The sequence below is a fragment of the Psittacula echo genome (assembly GCF_963264785.1).
Source record: "Psittacula echo genome assembly, chromosome: Z".
NCBI classification, from domain to species: domain Eukaryota; kingdom Metazoa; phylum Chordata; class Aves; order Psittaciformes; family Psittacidae; genus Psittacula; species Psittacula echo.
In genome coordinates, this window is record NC_137742.1 from 31,655,941 (window position 1) to 31,677,148 (window position 21,208).

At 39.4% G+C, this 21,208-nt stretch overlaps 1 protein-coding gene across 5 annotated transcripts in view; it reads left to right on the forward strand.

Annotated features, from left to right (window-relative positions):
- Positions 1–4,997: 4,997 nt before the first annotated feature.
- The window catches only part of KDM4C (lysine demethylase 4C), a gene marked incomplete at its 3' end in the record, with an annotated part of 280,296 nt that continues 264,085 nt past the window's right edge, over positions 4,998–21,208 (forward strand). For 4 of the 5 annotated variants that reach the window (XM_080636681.1, XM_080636682.1, XM_080636684.1 and 1 more), the window contains exon 1: positions 16,613–17,156. In XM_080636681.1, the coding sequence (XP_080492807.1) occupies positions 16,851–17,156 (306 nt within the window). In that variant the 5' untranslated portion in view covers positions 16,613–16,850. Of the gene's footprint in view, positions 5,127–16,612; positions 17,157–21,208 lie in introns of those variants that run through there. The other variant, XM_080636683.1, reaches the window with a different exon arrangement.

The following is a 21,208-nucleotide window of genomic DNA, read 5'->3' on the forward strand; positions in this document are numbered from 1 at the left end:
AAAGACTGCCACCTATCGCGTCCTGAAATAAAATACAGTTTCTGCATACAGCAAAACAACATGCTGGCAATCCAGTGACAGAACAAAAGCGAACAGGGCAGAATTTACTCTACTAGGCACTGTTTAATGCACTCCATTAGAGTTCTGGCTGGCTTCAATTCAATGCTCCAGCACCTCTGTCACTTTCCCAATAAAAAGGTTTTATTTTCCCCCAGCATACAACTTTCTAACTAAGTGTGACATGCCTTGACTCTATGCCTAATATACAACAAGAAAAACTTGCCTATCTTTCAGTGGATATTGGCATCAACAAATCAAACTCATAGCAGGTATAGAGTACCTGAGTGTCGTTATTTAATTATAAGATGTATTTGCATTCTTTTTAGGATAAGCTTACTCACATCATTATTTTATTTATTTACAGTAGAGGGTAAGAAAAAATTCTGCATTCTTTGTCCTTGTTTGAATATTCATCTTCACCTTGTAATTATCCCAGGATTGTCTGTTATGCATATAAAACTCAAAACTCAGTGAAATCACATGGGTGTTGCTGAGAAAATGGGCAGATATCATGTAAGTTGTGATCTAAAATGCTACTAAAAATAGGTCAAACAACTAGCTGTACTGAAAGGAATACAACTTCACTGACTCTGAGGTGAGACAAGGTGACCTGATTATGTATTGTTAATTTCTTATTCCTGTCACATGACAGTACAATCAAGATTCTTGTCCACCTGCCCAGTACTAGTGGAAATTACCATTACATTTCTCATAAAGCTGACAGCAAGAACATCCCCAAAGAAAAATCTAGTGTCACCAAATAACACAATGTTATTTAACGTTTGCTTTTAGATACTAACGAACCCGTGACTGCTCTTCAACTGAGCTGAACTGGCTGGGAGACCAGAATCTGGCCTCTGAGACTTGATGCCTGGGTTCTTGATGCACTTGATGCACTGAGACTTGCAGTGCAGTGTTCCAGCAGTATTGCCCTGCATGGCCCAAGGGCATCCTTTACCCAATATCCTAGCATTTCTATGGTATCCTGACAATTTTTGAGGGAAAAAGACTATTGGCTGAAACACTGTCTGAACAGGTAAGCTTTTTAATGAAAGTGATCAATATTAAATACAAGAAGGTTTCCTTTACGTTTAACATAAAACATGTCATGGTTTAATCCTGGTAGGCAGTTAAGCACCACACCCCAGTGAGATGGCAGGGAGAATTGGAAAAGCAAAAGTGAGAACACTCATGGGTTCAAATAAAGACAGTTTAACAGGTAAAGTAAAAACCACAAGTGTAAGCAAAGCAAACCAAGGAATTAATTCACTACTTCCCATTGGCAGGCACGTTCAGCCCTCTCCAGGAAATCAGGGCTCCATCGTGCCTCATGCCCTCTTGTGAAGACCAACACCATCATTCCTAATGCCCTTCCACTTTCTTTTTCTTCTCCCAGCTCTATATTCTGAGCATGATGCCATATGGTCTGGAATATCCCTTTGGTCAGTCAGTGTCAGCTGTCCTGCCCGTGTCCCCTCCCAACTTCTCACGCACTCCCAGCCTGCTTGCTGGTGGGGTGGGACACAGAACAGGCCTTGATGCTGTGTAAGCACTGCTCAGCCATAACAAAAACATCCCTGTGTGATCAATGCTGCTTCCAGGACAAGTCCAAAACATAGCCCCATGCTACTATGAAGAGAATTTATTCCACCCAGCCAAAACCAGCACAGATGTCTAGAATAAATGCAGCAAAAATCAATACTCATTGTGAATTCTCAAGTCAGAAGTTGTATTTATGATTATCTAGTCTGGCTTTTGCAACAGGTCAGAGATATTCTGGGAATTTCTATATCTAGCCAATAACTTCTGTCCAAGCCAGACCACTTGAGAAATATTTTGACTGGAATAAAAGGACCTTAATGGAAGGAGGCTGCCTACCGACTATACCCATGGGTAAATTATTTGTATTGTTACTGTTTTTACTGTACATTATTCCCAGTTAACATACGCCTAACTTCATGCCACTGAAACGTTTAGCAGCTACAAAGTCTGTAAGTGAATGAATTCCAGAACACTAAGAGATACAAGCATACATACTGCTATCAACATTTTTAAGATGAAAAAGTGATAAAAAAGATGTAAAATTGACAAAAGATACATAGTTTAAAACACCCCCGCTTCCTCTGGTATTGTAACATTACTAAACTGCACACTATTAGTTAAACATACAGGCTACAGAAAGTTTCAGTCTGGAATGCATTCAGCAACTTAGGTCCTGATTTGTGACTCAATGCAGTATAACAGAAATTACAGCAACTTGCACAGTCTAGAGAATAGCATCAGGAACAATGGCAAAATCTGATCATTGCCAGCAGCTTGTCTTGGGCAGGCAGCGCTTTGCTTCTGGTGTTTGCTGCCATCTCATGGGCTTTGAACAGCATTGCAGTGGAATTCTGCAAGCCTGCCTCGAAAGTGACCTTACTTTTTAGGTAGCTATGCTACTGTCACGTTAAGCAAACACATTGCTAAATTCTGCAAAGATTTCTTAGAATTACTGCTACACCATAAGAAAACTTACGGCATAGCCCAAAACATGAAATACAAAAAGACAGTGCAGAAAATCTGACTGAAACCTCAGTAAGAAAATATTTCTTTATGCCACCTAGAACGTCAGCAAATTCACAGGTGCTTTGAGATGAAACCCAGTAAAGTAATGAAGGTGATTAGCGACTACTGAAACACACAGCCAGAACAATTTAGTAAAGTGTATTAGTCTACTGTACATACATAGCTACATAACCATCTTGAGGAAGGTGAGTGTCCCTAATTCCACCTAACAAGATAGAAGTGTTAAGCTACTGTTTCTGAAAAATGACATCAAGGCATAGTTTTCCATAGCTGCAGCATGGTGAGTGTTCATACTTTCAGGCTGCTCACCTGCACTCAGTCCACCACTTGGGAGCGCTGGACTGGTGGTGCTGAGAGATGTCTGCTTTGGTGACACTGTAACACACCCTGGGCATTTAATGAACTCATGGAGATTTTGCCAACACCGCCCACCTGTGTGGTGTGGTTGACACACTGGAGGGAAGGAATGTCATCCAGAGGGACCTGAACAGGCTGGAGAGGTGGAACAGTGCCAAAAAAGTTCAACAAAGTGAAGCACGCAAGGTCCTGCACCAGGGTCAGGGCAATCCCAGGCACAGCTATAGGCTGGGCAGAGACTGGATTGAGAACAGCCCTGAGGAGAAGGACTTGGAGGTGTTTGTTGATGACAAGCTCAACATGACCCCGCAGTGTGTGCTCACAGCCCAGGGACCAACCATGCTGGGCTGCATCAAAAGGAGTATGACCAGCAGGTCGAGGGAGGTGATCCTGCCCCTCTGCTCTGCTCTCATGAGACCCCACCTGCAGTGCTGCATCCAGCTATGAGGCCCTCAACACAAAAGGGATGTGGACCTGCTTCAGTGAGTCTAGAGGAGGCCACAAAGGTGATCTGTGGGCTGGAGCACCTCTGCTATGAAGACAGGCTGAGAGAGTTGGGGTTGTTCAGCCTGGAGGAGTGAAAGCTCAGAAGAGACCTTGGAGCAGCTTCCAGTGCCTAAAGGGAACTTAGGAGAAGTCTGAAGAGGGACTTCTCATAAGAGCAAGCAGTGACAGGACAAGGGAGAATAGTTTTAAACTGAAAGAGAGGAGATTTAGATTAGACATTAGGAAGAAATTCTTCACTATGAGGGTGGTGAGGCACTGGCACAGGTTGCCCAGAGAAGCTGTGGCTGCCCTGCAGTGTTCAAGGCCAGGCTGGACAGGGCTTGGAACAACCTGGTCTAGTGGAAGGTGTCCCTGTCCGTGGCAGGGGGTGAAACTGGATGATCTCTAAGGTCTCTTCAAACCCAAACCATTCTGTGACACTATAGATTTATGATTTATAAGCTGAAAGACCAGATGGGGAGAGGGGCTGACCCAGTACTTTGAAGAGTCACTAATATACTTTCTCTTCAACAAGTACTCAGCATGAGTACTAGAGATCACATTAAAAAACAATTAAGTCATCAATCTTCTGTGTTTCATAATTGGATCAATGACTAGGGAAAAAACCTGAATGAGGAACTGCATTCTACCACACTCTTTTCCCATGAGTGTTAAATGAATATTTCTTCATCACCCGAAAGGCTTGAGGAAGAAGGGGAACTACTCCCTCAGCTTCTTATATGTATATCAGTGAAACAATTCCTTTCTTTAGGCAGATGAGGATGACTCATTTGAGAAACTGCTGGACATTATGGTGCCGTACAGTGATATTTGAAGATAGAGTTGCACGAGTTTTCTTGGGCCTGATGGTAAAGCACACAGAGCACTCGTAAACTAGTATCTTTTAAAGCATAGTACTGTGTCCAAATGACAAACAAGATGAAAGTCTCTGAGCACAGAAAAGTTACATCATTAGATATGTGCCTTAAAAACCTTAATAAAATAAATCCTTTATTTTCCATTAGTACTGAAAAAAAGTCTTTGGCACTTAAAGGTCAACTCAAGAGTAAAGTAAGACTTAACATAATAGGTGTGCTTCAAGCAGTACATATAAGAAAGACCTGTCCTTTGGTCAATTTTCACCATTTTCGTGACCGCACCAGCACCCTGGGCGCCGGCAGCGCCACTTGCCGCCCGCCAGCGGGTAACGCACCTCGGGCTGGTCCCGCCCGGCGCCGCTCCAGGTGACCACCCTGCGGCCACGAGCGCCCCCACGTGACCACTGCGTGACTCGTGGCCCCGCCCGCAGCACCGCACTCCGCACGGAAGCACCGGCGGCATCGCCAGCTCGTGGCACGTGACGCGGGGGAAGGGCGGGGTGGGGGGGGTGAGGGCTGCTCCTCCGTCACGTGGTCTCCGCCTACCCAATCCCCCCACACTCTCCCCCTCTCCCCAGCCACCAACCCGGCCGTGCGTGTTAGGGCTGTGCGCATGCGCAGGCAGCGGCTGTCATCCGCGCTCGGAGCGGGGCGTCTTGGTGGCGCGGCGGGGAAAGGCGGGCAGGATCGGGGACCTGCGCGCTGCGCTGTCGCCGTTCCAGCTCCTCCTCGCCTTCCCTCTGCCTGCGGCCGCCCGCTTAATCCTCTCCCGGACAGGTGCGGGGCGAGCTCCGCGTGGCAGCGCGCTTGCCGTGGGGGGAGGAAGCGTGGGGCAGCCTGCCGGATCGGAGCGGGGGTGCGGGGTGTGCGTGGGCCGTGGGACAGCGGGAAAGCCCCGGGCGGGGGGGTGATGGCGGCGAGGCGGGTCACTCTGGGTCAGAGGGTCGGCGTCCGGCCGACAGCGGGGAAGTGTCTCGCCGGCTGTCGCGCCGAGGCGGGCCGCAGGGGTCAGGTGCGACGGCGGAGCGGCCGCTCTGCCTCTGGGCAGCCCCTGCTGGGGTGCATGAGGGGTCGGGACTTTCCGCTGATGGGAGTTGAATCGGTGCGGGGACTGCACGTTGCGGGAAGGGGGATGGCGGTTGGGACGGAGCTGAGGAAACGAAACTGTCAGGTGTCGGAAAATTACGTCTCGTATTCCTGCCTGTGTGCAGCGATGCTGGGTCAGGGCGGGCGGGGGGAAGCTCTCCGACGGATCAAGCAGCTGCCCCGGGTGCTCGAAGTGGGTGGGCAGAACGAAATACGGTGTTACCTCTCTCCGTGTCTTTGTGGGCTGTAGTGAAATCCTGTGGACTTTCCAAACGGCCTCTCTCTCTTACAAAATACAGCCGCGGTGATACAGCTGGGTCGTTTCTGCTTGTCTTTGAGGTGTTCCTCAAGTTAACGGTGTAAAGTGTTAGGAAAAGACTTTAAAGGTGTCCTCTAAGTAACGTACTTCCCAGGCGCTGGTACCACACCTGTCTGATTGTGGTTATAGTGTTAACGCACTTTCGGAGCTTGTTTCAGGATTAGAGCTTTTTGCCATGTTATAGCAGTCTTCTATTCATGAGCTTTCTCTCTTCTGCACTTGATTTTAACTGGCAATATGAAATGAGAAGTGTATACAAGATACCTTTTTTTTTTTTTTTTCCCCCCTCTGGGTTAGCTGTGTTAGGAAAAATACTGGTGTCAGTGTTTTTCAAGGATCTGTACCAGCTTATACTACTTATATAAAGCTTATACTTTATTTTCTATATTATTAAACTGCAGCTATATAATTCTTTGCAATCTTTCCTGAGATAGCTACAGCAGCGGTAGAAGTTACCTGGTGGCTACTAAACCAGAGGTTTTTAAACTGAAATGCTTCTTCTCGCTGTACTGTGGTTTTTTTTTTTTTTTTTTTGGTTCACATTTTTAATGATCCAAACATGTGAAAATGACTCTGGTATAAAATTTGTCTTGGGCTTTACCTTTACTTTTCCTTGAACTGTGATAACTAGCAGATGGTATTACTTCACAGAAGTACCTTCCAAACACAAGATAACATAAAATACAGGCATGATTTCCTTTTCAGTAGTTGAAATGAGGGTAAACTGAGCTACTGCTAGTCACGCTTATCTTGCTATCAGCTTCGATTTGGAGTATTGTTATTGACTGCTGGCAACTGATTTAGCTATCTGCAAATAGGGATGTATATGAGAGCAGTTTCCTTTCTAGGGACTAGCCCAGGAAACGATGTTTCATTCGAAGAGGTGGATATGATTAAATAGCCTCCCTCCCCTTTTTATTTTTTAAGTGGTAAATATGATGCAATAGTCTAGTCCTGTAATTCTTAGTCCTGAATTTTTGATAAGTATTGAGTACAGAATTTTGCATCTCTTGGTCTGATTTCGAAACAAATCAGGTAAACAGTTCTGCACCAAATCTAAATGCAAAGTTGCCACAGTAGTACATTAAAATCAGAAAATTATGTTGTTCCTCAGTTTAAACAGCTGTCAATTGGTCTGTTCAGTACTGCAGTTGATTCACTTGGAGATCCGCAATTTTTTTCTGTTGGTGTCTTTTGCTGGGATATGTTTCATCAGCATGATGTTGAACAGAATGTGAATGGGGTATATGTTGGTGTCAGTTTTGGTCAAGTTTGTTTCATGAAGGTGGTATTTTTGTCCTACTATCCTCAACATAAAAAAACCCCAACTAATACACTTTGGAATACATTTTTAGTGTACACAGAGCTGTGTTTTATGGTAATTCTGCTAATACAAGATATTTTCAAGTTCTTTGAATCATCACATGAATGATTCAAAAGATGGTGTTCTGACATGCCAAGATGTTAATACTTACCTAGTAAGAAATGTCAATAGTAATTTGATAGCTTAGTATTTCATATCTCAAAATGAACAAGTGATGTGTTTTTTTCTTGATTTTCATTTTGAGTCATAGACTGACTCATAAGATATTTTTAAGAAATGCATTATTTTGTACTTGAAAGATAGTAATTCTTTTTTTGTAATCAAATCAGATAATAAAGGTGTTCATAATAATTTGCTGATAAGAAGTCCAGAGTGGGTTATAAAGCCTACCTTAGTTTTGGTATATGAAGAGTTAGGATGTACTTCAGATTTTTTTTAGGTGACATCATATATCATAGTTCATTCTGCTGCAGGCTTGCATTTTGCTCCAACTTTATTTCGTATCTTGAAAATTGTGGAATTGTGCATAGTGGGTAGGCTGTTAATATGAATAGTCCTACTACTGAGTTTTTATCACTCATTTATCACTCATTTTTATCCTGAATTTTGTTTACTGTCCCACAAATGTTAGATGTATGCTTGGGACAATATATTTAGGGCAGCATACCCTAAAAACTGAGGACAATATATGGAAGTAACAGATTTGAAAAAATTTCAAGTTTTTTAAGGTGTAGGAATTACAAGAGTTGAAATTCAAAACACATCTTCTTGTGAATACTGAATATTGAAAAATTTTCAGTGTTGGTTTCACTTTCTGATTCTCAGACATGACAGGATAATTCACTGACTGTTACAGATACTGTAGAGTTTCATAAACAAAATATGTTCCAGTTACTTTGTGACATATCTGCCTCTAAAATGTGGAATCACCTGATTGAGGCTGTTCTGATTTAGCTTAGTAGACTTATGAAATTCTGCTGGGTTTTGTCTAATAAAATGAAAATGCTAGTTATTAGCAGGTTGCTTGTCTCTAAGACCTAGATAACTTGCTGTTCATAATAGATGCTTTATGACGAAAAGTACAGTGCTGGGTCAGGTCTTATTTCATTTTCATAGTTTATTTCTTTGGTTAAAACAGTTTTTAAGTTGCTAAACTGGTAAATGAGCCTATGCTTTGGAGCTTTATAAATTGTTTATAATCATAAATGGTTTTGAAAAAAAGAGGACAATTTTGATTTAAAACTAAAATTAACATTGGGGATATGTGTAGAAGTCTGTAAGCTTCTGTAAAGTTTACAGACTTTTACAGAAGTTAATATGATCAATAACCTGTATAACAGATTTGGAATTCCTGGGGAAAAGGATCTTTTTCTAAGCCAGATACATAAACTAGGTAGGCATAATTTGCATGTACATTTTCTATTAGTAAAGGAACAATTCAAACATAAGTATGCAAAACCAAATTACATTAAGAATTAACTATTTGCATGCTCAGGAATACTTGGACATGCAAACTATGCTTTTATGATTCCAATTAACTGAAAGTAATTCCTGTAGCTAGTTATTGACTGTGCACTGTTGCAGTGTCTTATATCTTTGAATTTGCTTTGGCAAACAGTGTTAGGAGTTGGATAGTACTTACAGATTGTGCTAAAAACTCTTTAAAAATTATGCAGGAAAATGCTGAAGTGAATCTGCCCATATCTTTGGTAAAAATAAGGTGAGCTTAAGGAGTTTTTCTTTATGTTACAAATTAAATTGCTGTTTAGAGTATTGCAGAGTGAGACCTGTTTATCTGCAGTTTGTTTCCATATCTTGAAGAGCTGGTTGGAAAAATTTCTTCCCACCCCCCTTTCCCCTGTCCCCAAAGCAAACTCTGCAAATAAGGGTTAGGGGAAATGAAGTTTTCCTCAAGTTTTGCCAATAAAGTGTTTTTGAGTGATTCCTTAAAAAATGGTGGCTAGTACTTCATAATGTGATTGCTGTGTCTTGGTTTTTTTTTTAAATTGAAAATGTGTATCTGAAAATTTCTTTAAAATACATTATTTTGTGCTTTCCTTCAGATCAGCCTCATGCTGTGGCTTTTTGTGCATGCCTTTCTCTGAAGTTTAGTTTCTTATTGTTAGTCATTTGAACAGGTTTTTTCAGGATGAATTAATTCTTCCTCAGATGTCTATTGTCCCGTAGTGTGGGTAAAAAAATTCAAGAAAAGGAAAAGGGAAAATTGTGTGTTTGAACTAACTTACCTGTGAGAAGTGGTGACTTTCGTAGACTTTCATGACTTTTTGTTCTTTTTTTTCTTCCCATCTTCCTTCTTTTTCTCATTTACTGGAACTTGCTTCATGTTATTTGGTTAATTTGTGTTGTTGGGAAAAGGTTGTGGATATTGCTATTTTTTTATAGTTATTTAGCACTTTTCCATGTTAAATTATAATTTTGTGTATAGCAAAGCAGAGGTAGCAGTGTCATGGTTTAACCCTCGTTGGCAACTAAGCACCATGCAGCTGCTTCCTCCCCCCTGCCCCTCCCTGCTCAGTGGCATGAGGAGGATAATTGGGAAAAGGTAACACCTGCAGGTTGAGATAAGAATAGTTTGATAATGAAATACAGTAAAATACAATAGTAACAATAATAATAGGAAATAATGGAGAGAAAGGAGGGAGGAATAAAACTCAAGAAACATAAGTGATGCATAATACAGTTGCTCACCGCTCCGCTGACTGATGCCCATCCCATCCCTGAGCAGCGATTGGTGGCTCCCAAACAGGTTCACCTAGTACTGGGCAGGATGTTCTATGGTACGAAATACTGCTTTGGCTAGTGCAGGTTGGATGTCCTGTCCCTGTTCTTTCCAGCATCTTGTGCACCTGATCACAAGCAGAGTATGGGAAAATGAAAAGTCATTTATTTAGAGCAAGCACTGTCAAGCAACAACTAAAACATCTTTGTTATCAACACGTAAGTATAAATTTATAGAAGTGCTAAATAGAAATCCAGAACACAGATCTGTACCAGCTGCTAATTAAAAAACCAAACCAACTCTGTGCTAGCCAAAAGCAGGACAAGCAGGCTGTGTTTTGGTTTTCTTCTTTCTTGTTCAGCAGTGCTTTCAGTACAGAGGGCAAAGTGGGCACCATTTGGCAAACGAGATGGTTCCCAAAAGCATCTTTGGAAAAACAATTGTGTCAAGTCTTGTGTGGTTTAAAGTCAGAAAGTTTTGGTTCCCTGCTGATGAGGGGTGGAACTCTACTGGTTATTTCATTTTACACTAGAAGCAAAAAGAAGTGAATAGCCTTCAGAGGAGATCTGACAGCTTAGTATTAAGGTGGAAAGGCTATGCTGTAATACTGAAAGTTGGTTTCGTGTAATGAAGACTGCAGGTTTTTGTGTGTTTTAACCCACAGCAGATTAACATGCTGTTTTTCTGGTGTGTTTAATTCTGTTTTAATAGAGTATTTTCTAGTTATGTAAATCAGTCTCTTGCTTGTAATTTGACTAAACAAAATTGATAGTTTAGATTTCTATATTAGGTATCAAATAAATGAAACTTGGAAGATGTTTTTCAATTTTGGGAATATTTTTTTGTTCTTGTCATGGTATGGAGGATTCTGCATTGAAAAATGGTGTTTAACAGATAATTCTCCCACCAATAAATTATATTTAGCATCCTCATAGCTTTAACAATATGGTAAGGTGTAGATGTAACAAAAAGCAGTCCACTGTGTGAGGCCGGAAATCGTAGCTGCCTGATACTGATTATTATAGTTAAGATTCAGTTTGCTGTGGTGAGGTATAGAGGTCTTTTTCTTAGTATATAGAAGATATAATCCTGTAGATTCTGCATTTGCCAAGCAGTCAAAGGTATAATCCTGTAGATTCTGCATTTGCCAAGCAGTCATACAGAGTAAAGTGTGTTCAGGCATGTAATATGGTAAACTTTTGTTATGTAGATGTAGCTAATGAGTTCTTCCCATGTACAGCTTTAGTTACTAATGTCAAAACATGCAGAAAGTTACTCTTTTCTTTCTTCTTTTTCTTCTGTTGTGTCCACCCGCCCCCCCCCCCCGTCTTTTCTTTGACAGCCCCATAGTCTTTTATCAGGTTTTTGTAATGGTCATTAATGTATACATTAAAGAATCAAATTTGTTGTGTTTGTACAAGCTATGTGGTTTATATATTAAAGGATTTGTTTAAAAAGCACTTGCCTGTCATTATAACTGGTGAAATGAGTTTGCATCTTGGATCATGTAAGTGCTGGTAACATTAATGAGATTTCATCTTGCTGTGAGTTGAGTATATGAGCTTTCCTAGCGTTGTACTTTGACATTTTGAGTTAGGTTCATTAGTTTTTTTGGGCCACATACTGGCATATGTGTGGTTGATTAGGTTTTGCTGACCTTATATGACTTCTGTTGTATTCAGACAAATGTAGCATTACTATACTCTTGGCTGATGATTTGAAGGTCTTTTGACAAGGCCTGACAATGACTATAAACTCTTCAAAAGGCTAATCAGATTCTTTAACCTAGCTATTGGCTCTTTACCTGGCAGTTTGGACAAGCTACATGCTTGCATTTTATCTAAATTTTGTGCTGTGTAATCAAGCATGTTTCAAGATGTTGGCACACTACTTGATCACCAAGAAATTCAAGATTTATGGGCAGGTTTGCAGTTTATTGAATTAGGCTCATAGCTGGAGCTTGTTTGACTAAAGCCTTCCCCTGATTAGCTAAAAAGTTTTTTTCAGTGTTACGCAAAGTATTAATGCATGCTAATTTTAATGGAGAATGTTTTCTCATTTGTTCACATTGCCATCTGCTTTTCTATGTGGTTATGGTCAGTCCTATCTATATGCAATACTGTCTTGCAAGGGGGACAGAAAATGGATGATTACAATGTTGATACTAGGAATTTAAGATAACTGTAACAAGTAGTATATATGTATGTTACTGGTTTTTCTATTTTATAATGTGCAGCCTAAATGAACATAGCTGCCCTTGTTTCTGTAACTTTTTGTGTTTACTAATGTCTTGCACATTTTCATTGTGTAGTAGTAAATACAGCCTCTGAAAGTTTTATTTCTCAACACGTACAGCTCTGTAATATCACAAAATAGTTATGTATACACTTATGTGGAATAGTTAAGACAGTAATAGTATGATTGCTTGGATTTTACTTTAGAATGGCATCTTAGTAGTTATGTTCTTGTCTTCTAAAGAACCTCTGGAAGCTTCTTAACTCTTATACCGAACTATATTTTCTTTTTGCTTTAATGATTTAGTAGTGTATAAATTAATTTTTTGCATATGAGAGAGCAGAAGTAGGAATTTGGTGGGAGAAAGTAGGCAGAACTCTTGAATACCACAATGTCCTTGAGAGAATTACCTAGAGAATTGGAAGGCAAACATTTCCGGTTGGTTTGCAGCATAGCTTTGTTTTTGTGATAAATTTAAACCATGTAAGTCAGTCTTGGTGCTTTCTGTTTTAGACTGACATTTGTAATGAACATTACTGCAATAATAAAATTTTGAAATGAGATTAAGAAGTCTCAACTGATAGGTCACAGCTATACAGCTGTTAAATTACTAAGAAATCAAAAAGTGAATAACATTGTCTATTGAGAAGTCTGTGGACTTCTAGTGTAGCAAGTACTGCACAGTCTTTATGATCTTTCTACCTCCTCAGCTATGGAGGTTACATAGAAGAATCTGCTCAGGGAGTGTTCTTACAAACATTGTGCTTATCAAAGAGCTGGTTACCCAGGAAGTGAATGGAAAGAAAGGCTTTTACTGAGGAAGAAGGGTAGTGTAGGCGCATGGATCTGACAGTGTATTTCCACCAAAAGTGACATAGCTGGCTACTCTCTGTGGTCACTGGATAGGGAGCGGGACCCTAAGATGCATGGAAGCAGGTAGGAAAAAAGATCCTGTGTTGAAAAAAAAATTGTATTTTTTACACTTCAGTTAAGCTGGTCAGAAATTTTGCCTTTCTGATGCTACACCTGTCTTCATGATTAGTTAGAAGTTATTAATTCTGCCTGTGATACAGATTTGGGTTCATTACAGTACAGTTCAGTTATATTGCTTGAGCCTTATTTTAGTTTCAGAGATGTAAAAAAAAATAACCTAACGTAGTTATTATCTTTACTTTGGTATGTTTTGCAAACAGGATTTTAGGAATCAAGCAGCGGGCGAACATGCTGGCATGTATAATTATGGAAGTTAGATTGACAATTACTGTTTATTAGTTTGATTAACAATCCTTAAATTAACTAATTTCTTCATTGTGGCTAAGTGCTAGGGTATATTTAGTTCATTCGGTACACTGTTGCTTTTAAAGCAGTTCAGGTATTAAAACCAATGGGTTTTGGTGAGATGTCTTCATTGAGAGGATTTTTTTATCATGCTTGTTTGTGTGATAATTAGTCTGTTGTGTCTGGTGCTTGAAATCAGATACTAGCTGTAATCATCCTAGCTTTTCTTGTAGCTGAACCACTTGGATATGGCTTTTACTTGTCTCTACCCTTTTCATAAGAAGTGTAGGAAATAATTTATCTTTGAGATTTACACTTCTTCACCTAAGGCAAGTTTAATCCCAAAAATTTATATAAGAGCCTCAGGTTTGCAGGAACACATACAGACACTGTGCTTGCATGTTTTTTGCCCATAGACAAAACTAGGATGAAAAGGTTGTTTAGCTGTGCAGATGTAGTGTTTAACTTAGAGCAGTAAATAGGTGTTTAACTTAGAGCTCAGAATTAGACAACTGGGGAGGCTGGAAGGGACCTCTGGAGATAGTCCAGTTTCCCTACACGAAACAGGCTCCACTGCATTGGATGGCTCAGGCAGTGTCGAACTGGCTTTTGAATATCTCCAAGGATAGACACTCCACAACCTCTCTGGGCAGCCTGTTCCAGTATTTGATCACCCCTGTGCTAATTTTTTTACTATGCTTAAACAGAATTTAATGTATTTGTGCTTATTGCCAGTTATACTGTCTCTGTCCACCACTGGAAAGAGTCTTGCTCTTTATAGCTAGTTATGCAAGGATAAGATCACAGAATCACAAACTCACTGATGTTGGAGGAGATGTCTTGAAAACATGTAGCTCAACACCACTGCTCAAGAAGGGTCAACTAGAGCAGGTTGATCAGCACTGTGTCCATTTGGGCTTCTCTTCCAGTGTTTGACCATGCTCACAGTGAAAAATTGTTTCCTGATGTTCAGGAAGAACCTCCTGTGTTTCAGCCAGTGCTCATTGCCTCTAGTCCTGCCACAGAATCCAGAATCACAGATTCCTAAGGGTTGGAAGGGACCTCAAAAGATCATCTAGGCCAACCCCCCTGCAAGAGCAGGGTAACCTAGAGTACATCACACAGGAACTTGTCCAGGCGGGCCTTGAATATCTCCAACGTAGGAGACTCCACAACCCCCCTGGGCAACCTGTTCCAGTGCTCTGTCACTCTCACAGTAAAGAAGTTTTTCCTGTCATGGCACTGCTGATAAAAGCCTGGGTCCCTCCCCCTTGCACCCTCCTGCAGGTATTTATATACATTGATATGATTCCCCCGTTCCTTGTCTCCCCTAGTCTGACTCCTCCTACCTCCCTTAGAGAGATGCTCCAGTCCCTGCAGTATCTTACTGGCCCACTTGACTGGCTAGCAGCATTCCTCCAAATGCAGCTGAGGACACCTTTAGGCACCTTGGCTGCATGGGGACATTGCTGGCTGTGTTTCCCAAACCCACTAAAAGTGTTTTCCACAAAGCCAGCCTGCCAGCCCTCAGCATGTACCTCCGTAACTGAGGTTGCTCCTCCCCAGGTGGAGCATTTTGCACTTCCCCTTGTTGAACTTCACGAGGCTCCTGTTGGCCTGTTTTTCCAACCTGTCTGGGCCCCTCTGGATGTCAGCACAACCCTCTGGTGTATCAGCCAATCTTCCCATTTTTGTATTGTCTACAAATATCACATTGAATTAAGTGGAAATAGTTGCTGTGATTGGTCTTGGATAAATTACATGTCTGGGAGATGTTGAAGTAGTGAGACAGCAGTTCAGTTATTAGTTAGCTGAACCAATTCCAACTATTGCTTGTTGCTGCATGTCCCTCTGCCCACCCCAATCTGTTAGTGTTTTAGGAATGCTTGACTTGGTTTGGGGACACTGAGCTTAGTATTGGGCATGTAAGTGGGTAAAGAACACTATTGAAAAGTTCATCTATCCACTAAAGGAAAGAATATTAGTGGTGTAAAAGACAGATTCATGAGTGGATGCTGAAGTAATTTGCTTAAAAAAACCCCAGAAAACTCAAAAAACCCAAGCCAATCAAAGAATAAGTAACACTCCTCCTGTCTGCCCTCTCCCCCTCCCCACAAAGCCCCCAAAACTGCACTGACAATGTTGGGTAATACTGGAAGAGTTGAGGGAAGGATGATAATCTGTATGCTATAATGAAATAACTGCTCACTGCTGGGTATCATCTTGTATGCAGTCAGTGGAATGGATTGAAAGCTGTAAAATGGTGAATAATGAAGGACTATTAAATTTTTTTCCCAGTGGAGCAATAGCAGAGAGTTTGATTTTTTTTTTTTTTTAAATGTCTTTTTTTTAGAGGTGGGGAGTGTCTGTATATATATGTGTGTGTATTTCACTGATTTATAGTCTTATTTAATACATATAAAACTGAAAGCTTAAAAACTGATTTTGTACAAAGAAATAAAATACCCTGTTTGATTGCATTTCTAGTGTCACTTTACTGTCAGTAAAACATTGTAAGTAGTAGACACTGTCTACTGTAATTCACGGTGAAGGAAAGCGTAGCTTCATCTTTGGTCATAAATCTGAGTTTCATTTTCCTGGGACTGGTCATAGGAGCAAGATTGTACATGTAACTTTAATGGATGGGAATAAATGAAGGGTGCATTATATATGAGCCAAGTGTTTACTGCTGAGGGAAGTTATCCCACTTACACATGTTGAGGTGTGTTTGCCTATATGGACTTGATAATTTAAATGCAAAAATACTCCCAAATTAAAGTGGTACTGATTTTCAGAATGTGTGAGTTGCAGAAATCTGGTAAATTTAATGTCGAACAGGGTTGAAAGTAGTGTAGGTTGGGGAATAGTATGTTACTGAAGGTGGGAGCATAGAAGAAGTCTAATCAAGTACTAACTAGAGAGTGGTGTGCTGGGTGAAGTGGGGAACAAAAAAGAAGAAAAATCAGGACACTAAAAGCAGACTAAGTATTGAAATACCTGTTGGAGGGTGAAACATGGAAAGACATAAAGGCATCCTCCGTGTAGAAATGGAGGTCACAGAGAACGCTGACTGTCTTTATGCTATCACTTGCATGCTTTGTTTCTGTTAAAGAGATTTCAGAGAATGAAAGCTAATAATAGACCAGTTGTTAAACTGGATACAAGATACAAGAGCTGATACAAGAGTTAGGAAATCGAGGTGCTCTTTCTCTATGTTTGTAGTGTGACTGGTAAGTGAGTAATTGGTTTTCTCCATACAGTAAATGGGATTGTTTTATCAAATGTGTAGCATTGTTACTTTAGGTTGTGTCTGTGTAATGTAAATCTCTAGAGAGAAAAAGGCAGCAACTTGCAGATGGATCGACACAGGAAGATGCTACTGTGATATTAAAGGTTAACTAGAGGAAACATGCCATAAAAATGGAGGTATGGACTGGACTGTTGTGATAGTGTTTGTGCTGAGTAAGGGCCAAATATTCTTGAAGGAGTAAAGAGAAAAAGTATACATGTGTGCCTTTTATGGTAGCATGGGCAGAGGATTTTGAAAGCTTTTCCTGTTTGAAACATGTATGTCAAATCTCAGAATTTGTTTTACTGATAATTCTTTTCAGTGTGTTTATTTTGGTTTTTTTTTGCTTTTTTTTTTCCCTTCTCTTAAAAGCTGGATTGAAAGGAACTGCAATGTCTGCTGTCATCTCAGATAGTCCTCCAAACCCAAGCTGCAAAATCATGACTTTTAGGCCTTCGATGGATGAATTCAGGGAGTTCAACAAATACTTAGTGTACATGGAATCACAAGGTGCTCATAGGGCTGGAGTTGCAAAGGTAAACTTCTATAATGTAGAAGGAAAATGGTTCCTAATACTTGTTTTTTCCAGTATTTGTATTTTGCTGGTTGCAAAACTGATCAATTGAGTATGTAGGGTTTTTTTTTTTTTTTTTTCCCAAACAAATTATTTTCAATTAATAGATTCTGAACTGTTTTAAGAAAGAGCTTTTTGGTATCTCTGATGTTTGATGCAAACTAATGAAGACGATGTATACTGTTCTCTCTCTAAAAAGTCAACTGTTCCCATGTTTACAACAGCAAAAGAGGATTCCCTCTTGAAGGTAGATTTAAACTAGTTTTTGGCAAATCAGAACAAAATAGGGAGTTTGTAGTATAAATTGGAAAATCCAGATCTACCAGGTGTTGAACTTGGTGTTTTAGGGTTGTGTGTAACTTTACTGGGCAAATAATCCAACTACTGTTAATGGGTGTATTTTTGAAGATAGTATTTGATGAGATAGTGTTTGAATGGAAATAGTTTTCTTTTTAATGGTGATAGTCTTACACTTTTGTTAATGAGAATTGGAGGAGTATGAACTATCATTGCATTGCCTTTGTAATCAGGACTTGAAATGTGATAAATAGACAACAGTGGGAACCTTACCTGAGCTTTTCCCAAATTCAGTTATATTATGGAACTTATTTATTTGTGTGGGGATGAGCTATTGCAGTCTTCTCATCTTGAGCAGTAAACAGCAAATTCATCATAGTGACTTCTGCTCAACAGATTTACACCGTTAATGTGTATGTGAGCAGGAGATTCTAGCTGTGTTATCATTCTGTGGATTATGTACATGGATCCAACTTGAAAGAAATATTCTTGTTTTCATATTGTTTATAAGAATAGCTTTATTTCAGCTGTTCATAGTTTCTAATCCTGTTTCATGGGGATCTAGCAAAAAAACCAGAAAGTGCCTTATGAGCAGCTGGGGAGATGATACTGATCATCTTCTATTTCAGTTTGTTTGTTCGTGTCTAATGTGCTTGCTTCTTTGGCGTATTGTGTATAAAACAAAGACAGGTATGGATAAATTGTACTCTTTGCTTTCTCTGGCTATATGATGCTGTTGCATGAACCAAGGTTAGTCTGTAAGATGAAAAAAACCCAAATAAAAATAAAAAATGAACTAGTTTCTTTTATAAAGAAAAATATGTGTGATATGCTTTCTGTTATGGCCATGTCTGTTGTAGACCACTGCTAGTCTTTTCAGTCAGTAGCATTCAAAACTAGATTCTTCTTAATTAAAGTACCTTGCATTTAATTTTCCTTTAAAAACTGTATATCTGTTTACCTCTGGCAATTCTGAGGAGGTGTATCATCAAATATGATACTGTAATCCTTAAAAAATACATGCAAATTTCTGTTCTTATTTATGAGACATTCATAATAAATAAGAGCTTCAGTTACTCTCCATCAGGGTTTTTTGTGCTTATTCTCTTCTTTTCTGGGAATGCTGCTTAGTGGCTTTCTGCTACATGGTGCTAAATGCTCTTCTGAGGCTGCTGGTATACTTAAGATTAATTGTGGGACTGAAGTATGTCATGGTTTGAGCCCAGTGTGCTAGTCTTTTATGTGTGTGAACTTTGGTATATCTGGAAAAGAAGACTTCATGTCTTGGCATTCTTGGTTGCAAAATTTCAGCCAGAAGTGTAAAAAGATAATGAATTTGTCTTACTGGAAATATTCTTTAGATTTATTTGAGGTATGAGTATGGCTTCTGTTGTCACTCTGTTTTGGTCCCTTATCTTGGTTCTGGTTCCTTTCCTGCTATCCAGCAATTAAACTTCCATGTGTAGCCAGTGTAGGAGAAAAAGGCAGAGCCATTGAGGATGTCCTGAGAAGAGCAATGGACATAGTATCATTAGGAAAGAATATGAAAAAAAATTAATGTGAAACAGTTTTCCCTTCATTGTATAATTTGAAATTTCTGTAATATTGCTATTACCTTCATGTCCTTAGTGTTCTCTACCCTCCCTTCCCTCCATTAACACTTTAAGGAGATTATCTTTGTGAAGATTTGGGTTAGATGTAGTTTTCTGCAATAACCAAGCAAGAGATTAATTCTTGCATATAGGAAATGGGTATGATTTGAATATTCGCATGTTACTGAAGGCAGAAATGACATAATACCAATAAAATATACTAATGCTGTCATTGTAAAATCAGTAAACTTATGATTAAAAATGCAGGCTTTGTTTCGTGTAAACTTTGTTTTGAAGTTGAAACACTATAAAGAAACATTATAGTGGGCCAAAGCAGCAGTTACTCTTGTAAGGTAGGCACATGAATATGTGAAACTGATTTTTTTAAATGTTAGGTGCAACTGTGATATCTGCCAGGTGTTTCAGAGTTTTAAAGTATAATGCCGATGTTGGCTGTGGCATATACTGTTTAGTTTAATTTTCTTTAACACTGTAAAACAGTGATCATGTTAACAGAACAGAGGTTAGGCTTTGGTCTTCTTCACTGTGGTATGCTGCAAGATGGAGATGAGAATCCCGTAACTGAGTTGAAAAAGAGTGGGTAGTCCATTATAGTAATTTAAGTGAGAATCAAAGAGATATGACAGCTTTCAGGATTAGTATGAGAACTGGGTAGTATGTTTTAGACACATATCCCTAGTTAACACTGAGTAACCTGTATTAATTTTTAATTTTCAAGCTTTTTTTTTTTTTTAATTTAATTAAATACAAATTGAAACCACTTTCTTTGCTCATGAGATCATGAGCAGCTTCCTTAAGAATGAACCTTTTGGTGTTGTTGCAGTTATCAAACTGTAGCTGTTTATTTTGTAGTTTTATCTGGACTATATAGGTACCATATAAGAAATGGTTATGGTATATTTTCTGGTGTTCTCATTAACAATCTCTCAAGGAGATGATTATTAGAGCTCTTTATCAGGTAGCAGGGATGGAAAAAATTGGCTAAAAATTACTGTTCCTTCAAATTGTACACATACATGCAATTAAGAGAAACCGGAAATTAGCAGAGTCTTAAAAGTAATTCCAAGATTTTTTTTACAGAAATTGCCACTACTCTCATAGCACTTGTAGTTTTATATCATCTCTGTTGAAATCACTAAAGCTGAACATATCTGACAAGGGCGGAATTTTGCCCTGTAGTCAGGGATTTGTGATGTTTTGCATAGTGTAATTTGACTTGTTTGAAGTAAATGCACTTGTGCTTGTATGATTGAAAATGTGTATGTCTCCATTTTTTGGCCATACACCTAGGATTTAATTCCCATGCCATCTATCACATTTCAAAACCATTTGTTGAAGCTCTTCTCCATGTACAGATCGTTAAAATGGGAGTCCCAGGAGCACAGAAAAATACTTGCATATATCTGTGTTTATATGCATGTGGGGTATCTGCTTAACAGCTGGAATAATGTCTGAAAAAAAGCATAACAAAACCTTTTAAAACTGATTAATTGTATTACTCATGTTTCAGTTGTCGTGTGATTCAGGACGGGGTCCTTCTAACCATAGTGTGCAAGTCTGCTTTCCCTATCTGCTTGATACTAGAATAGCAGTTAAAGCATCTTTGGTTACTTTCAGCATGTCAGTTGCTACATACTACTCAGTTGTCTAGAGACTTTTTATGTTCTGATTTTCACTATTTTTTGATATATCTCAAAATTACATATAAAAAATAAACCAAGTATTTCTTGAAAAAATCTTACCAAGTCAGTAATTCATGCAGCAAAAATACAAGGGGCATTTTCTGAGTTTTGGGCATTGGATTTAAAGTAACAAAAATATAGTAATATAAAATGAACTTACAAAGGACCTAATTTATATTAAGTCTAAGATGTATGGACGCAAGTATGAATGCAGAGAGAAAAAAGACTACTAGAGGAGCTATGTGCTTGTGCAGAAACAGTAACTTAAGCTTTAAACAAAGATCATAAGCAGAGTAGGCATACCCAACTTTAGGTTAAATGTGAAAGTGTGTAGGGGAGAAGACCTCTCAAACTGTGTGGAAGAATACGTGTAAGTTGATGTCTGTAGGTCTTGCACATGGTGTGCATGTGTGTGTGAATAC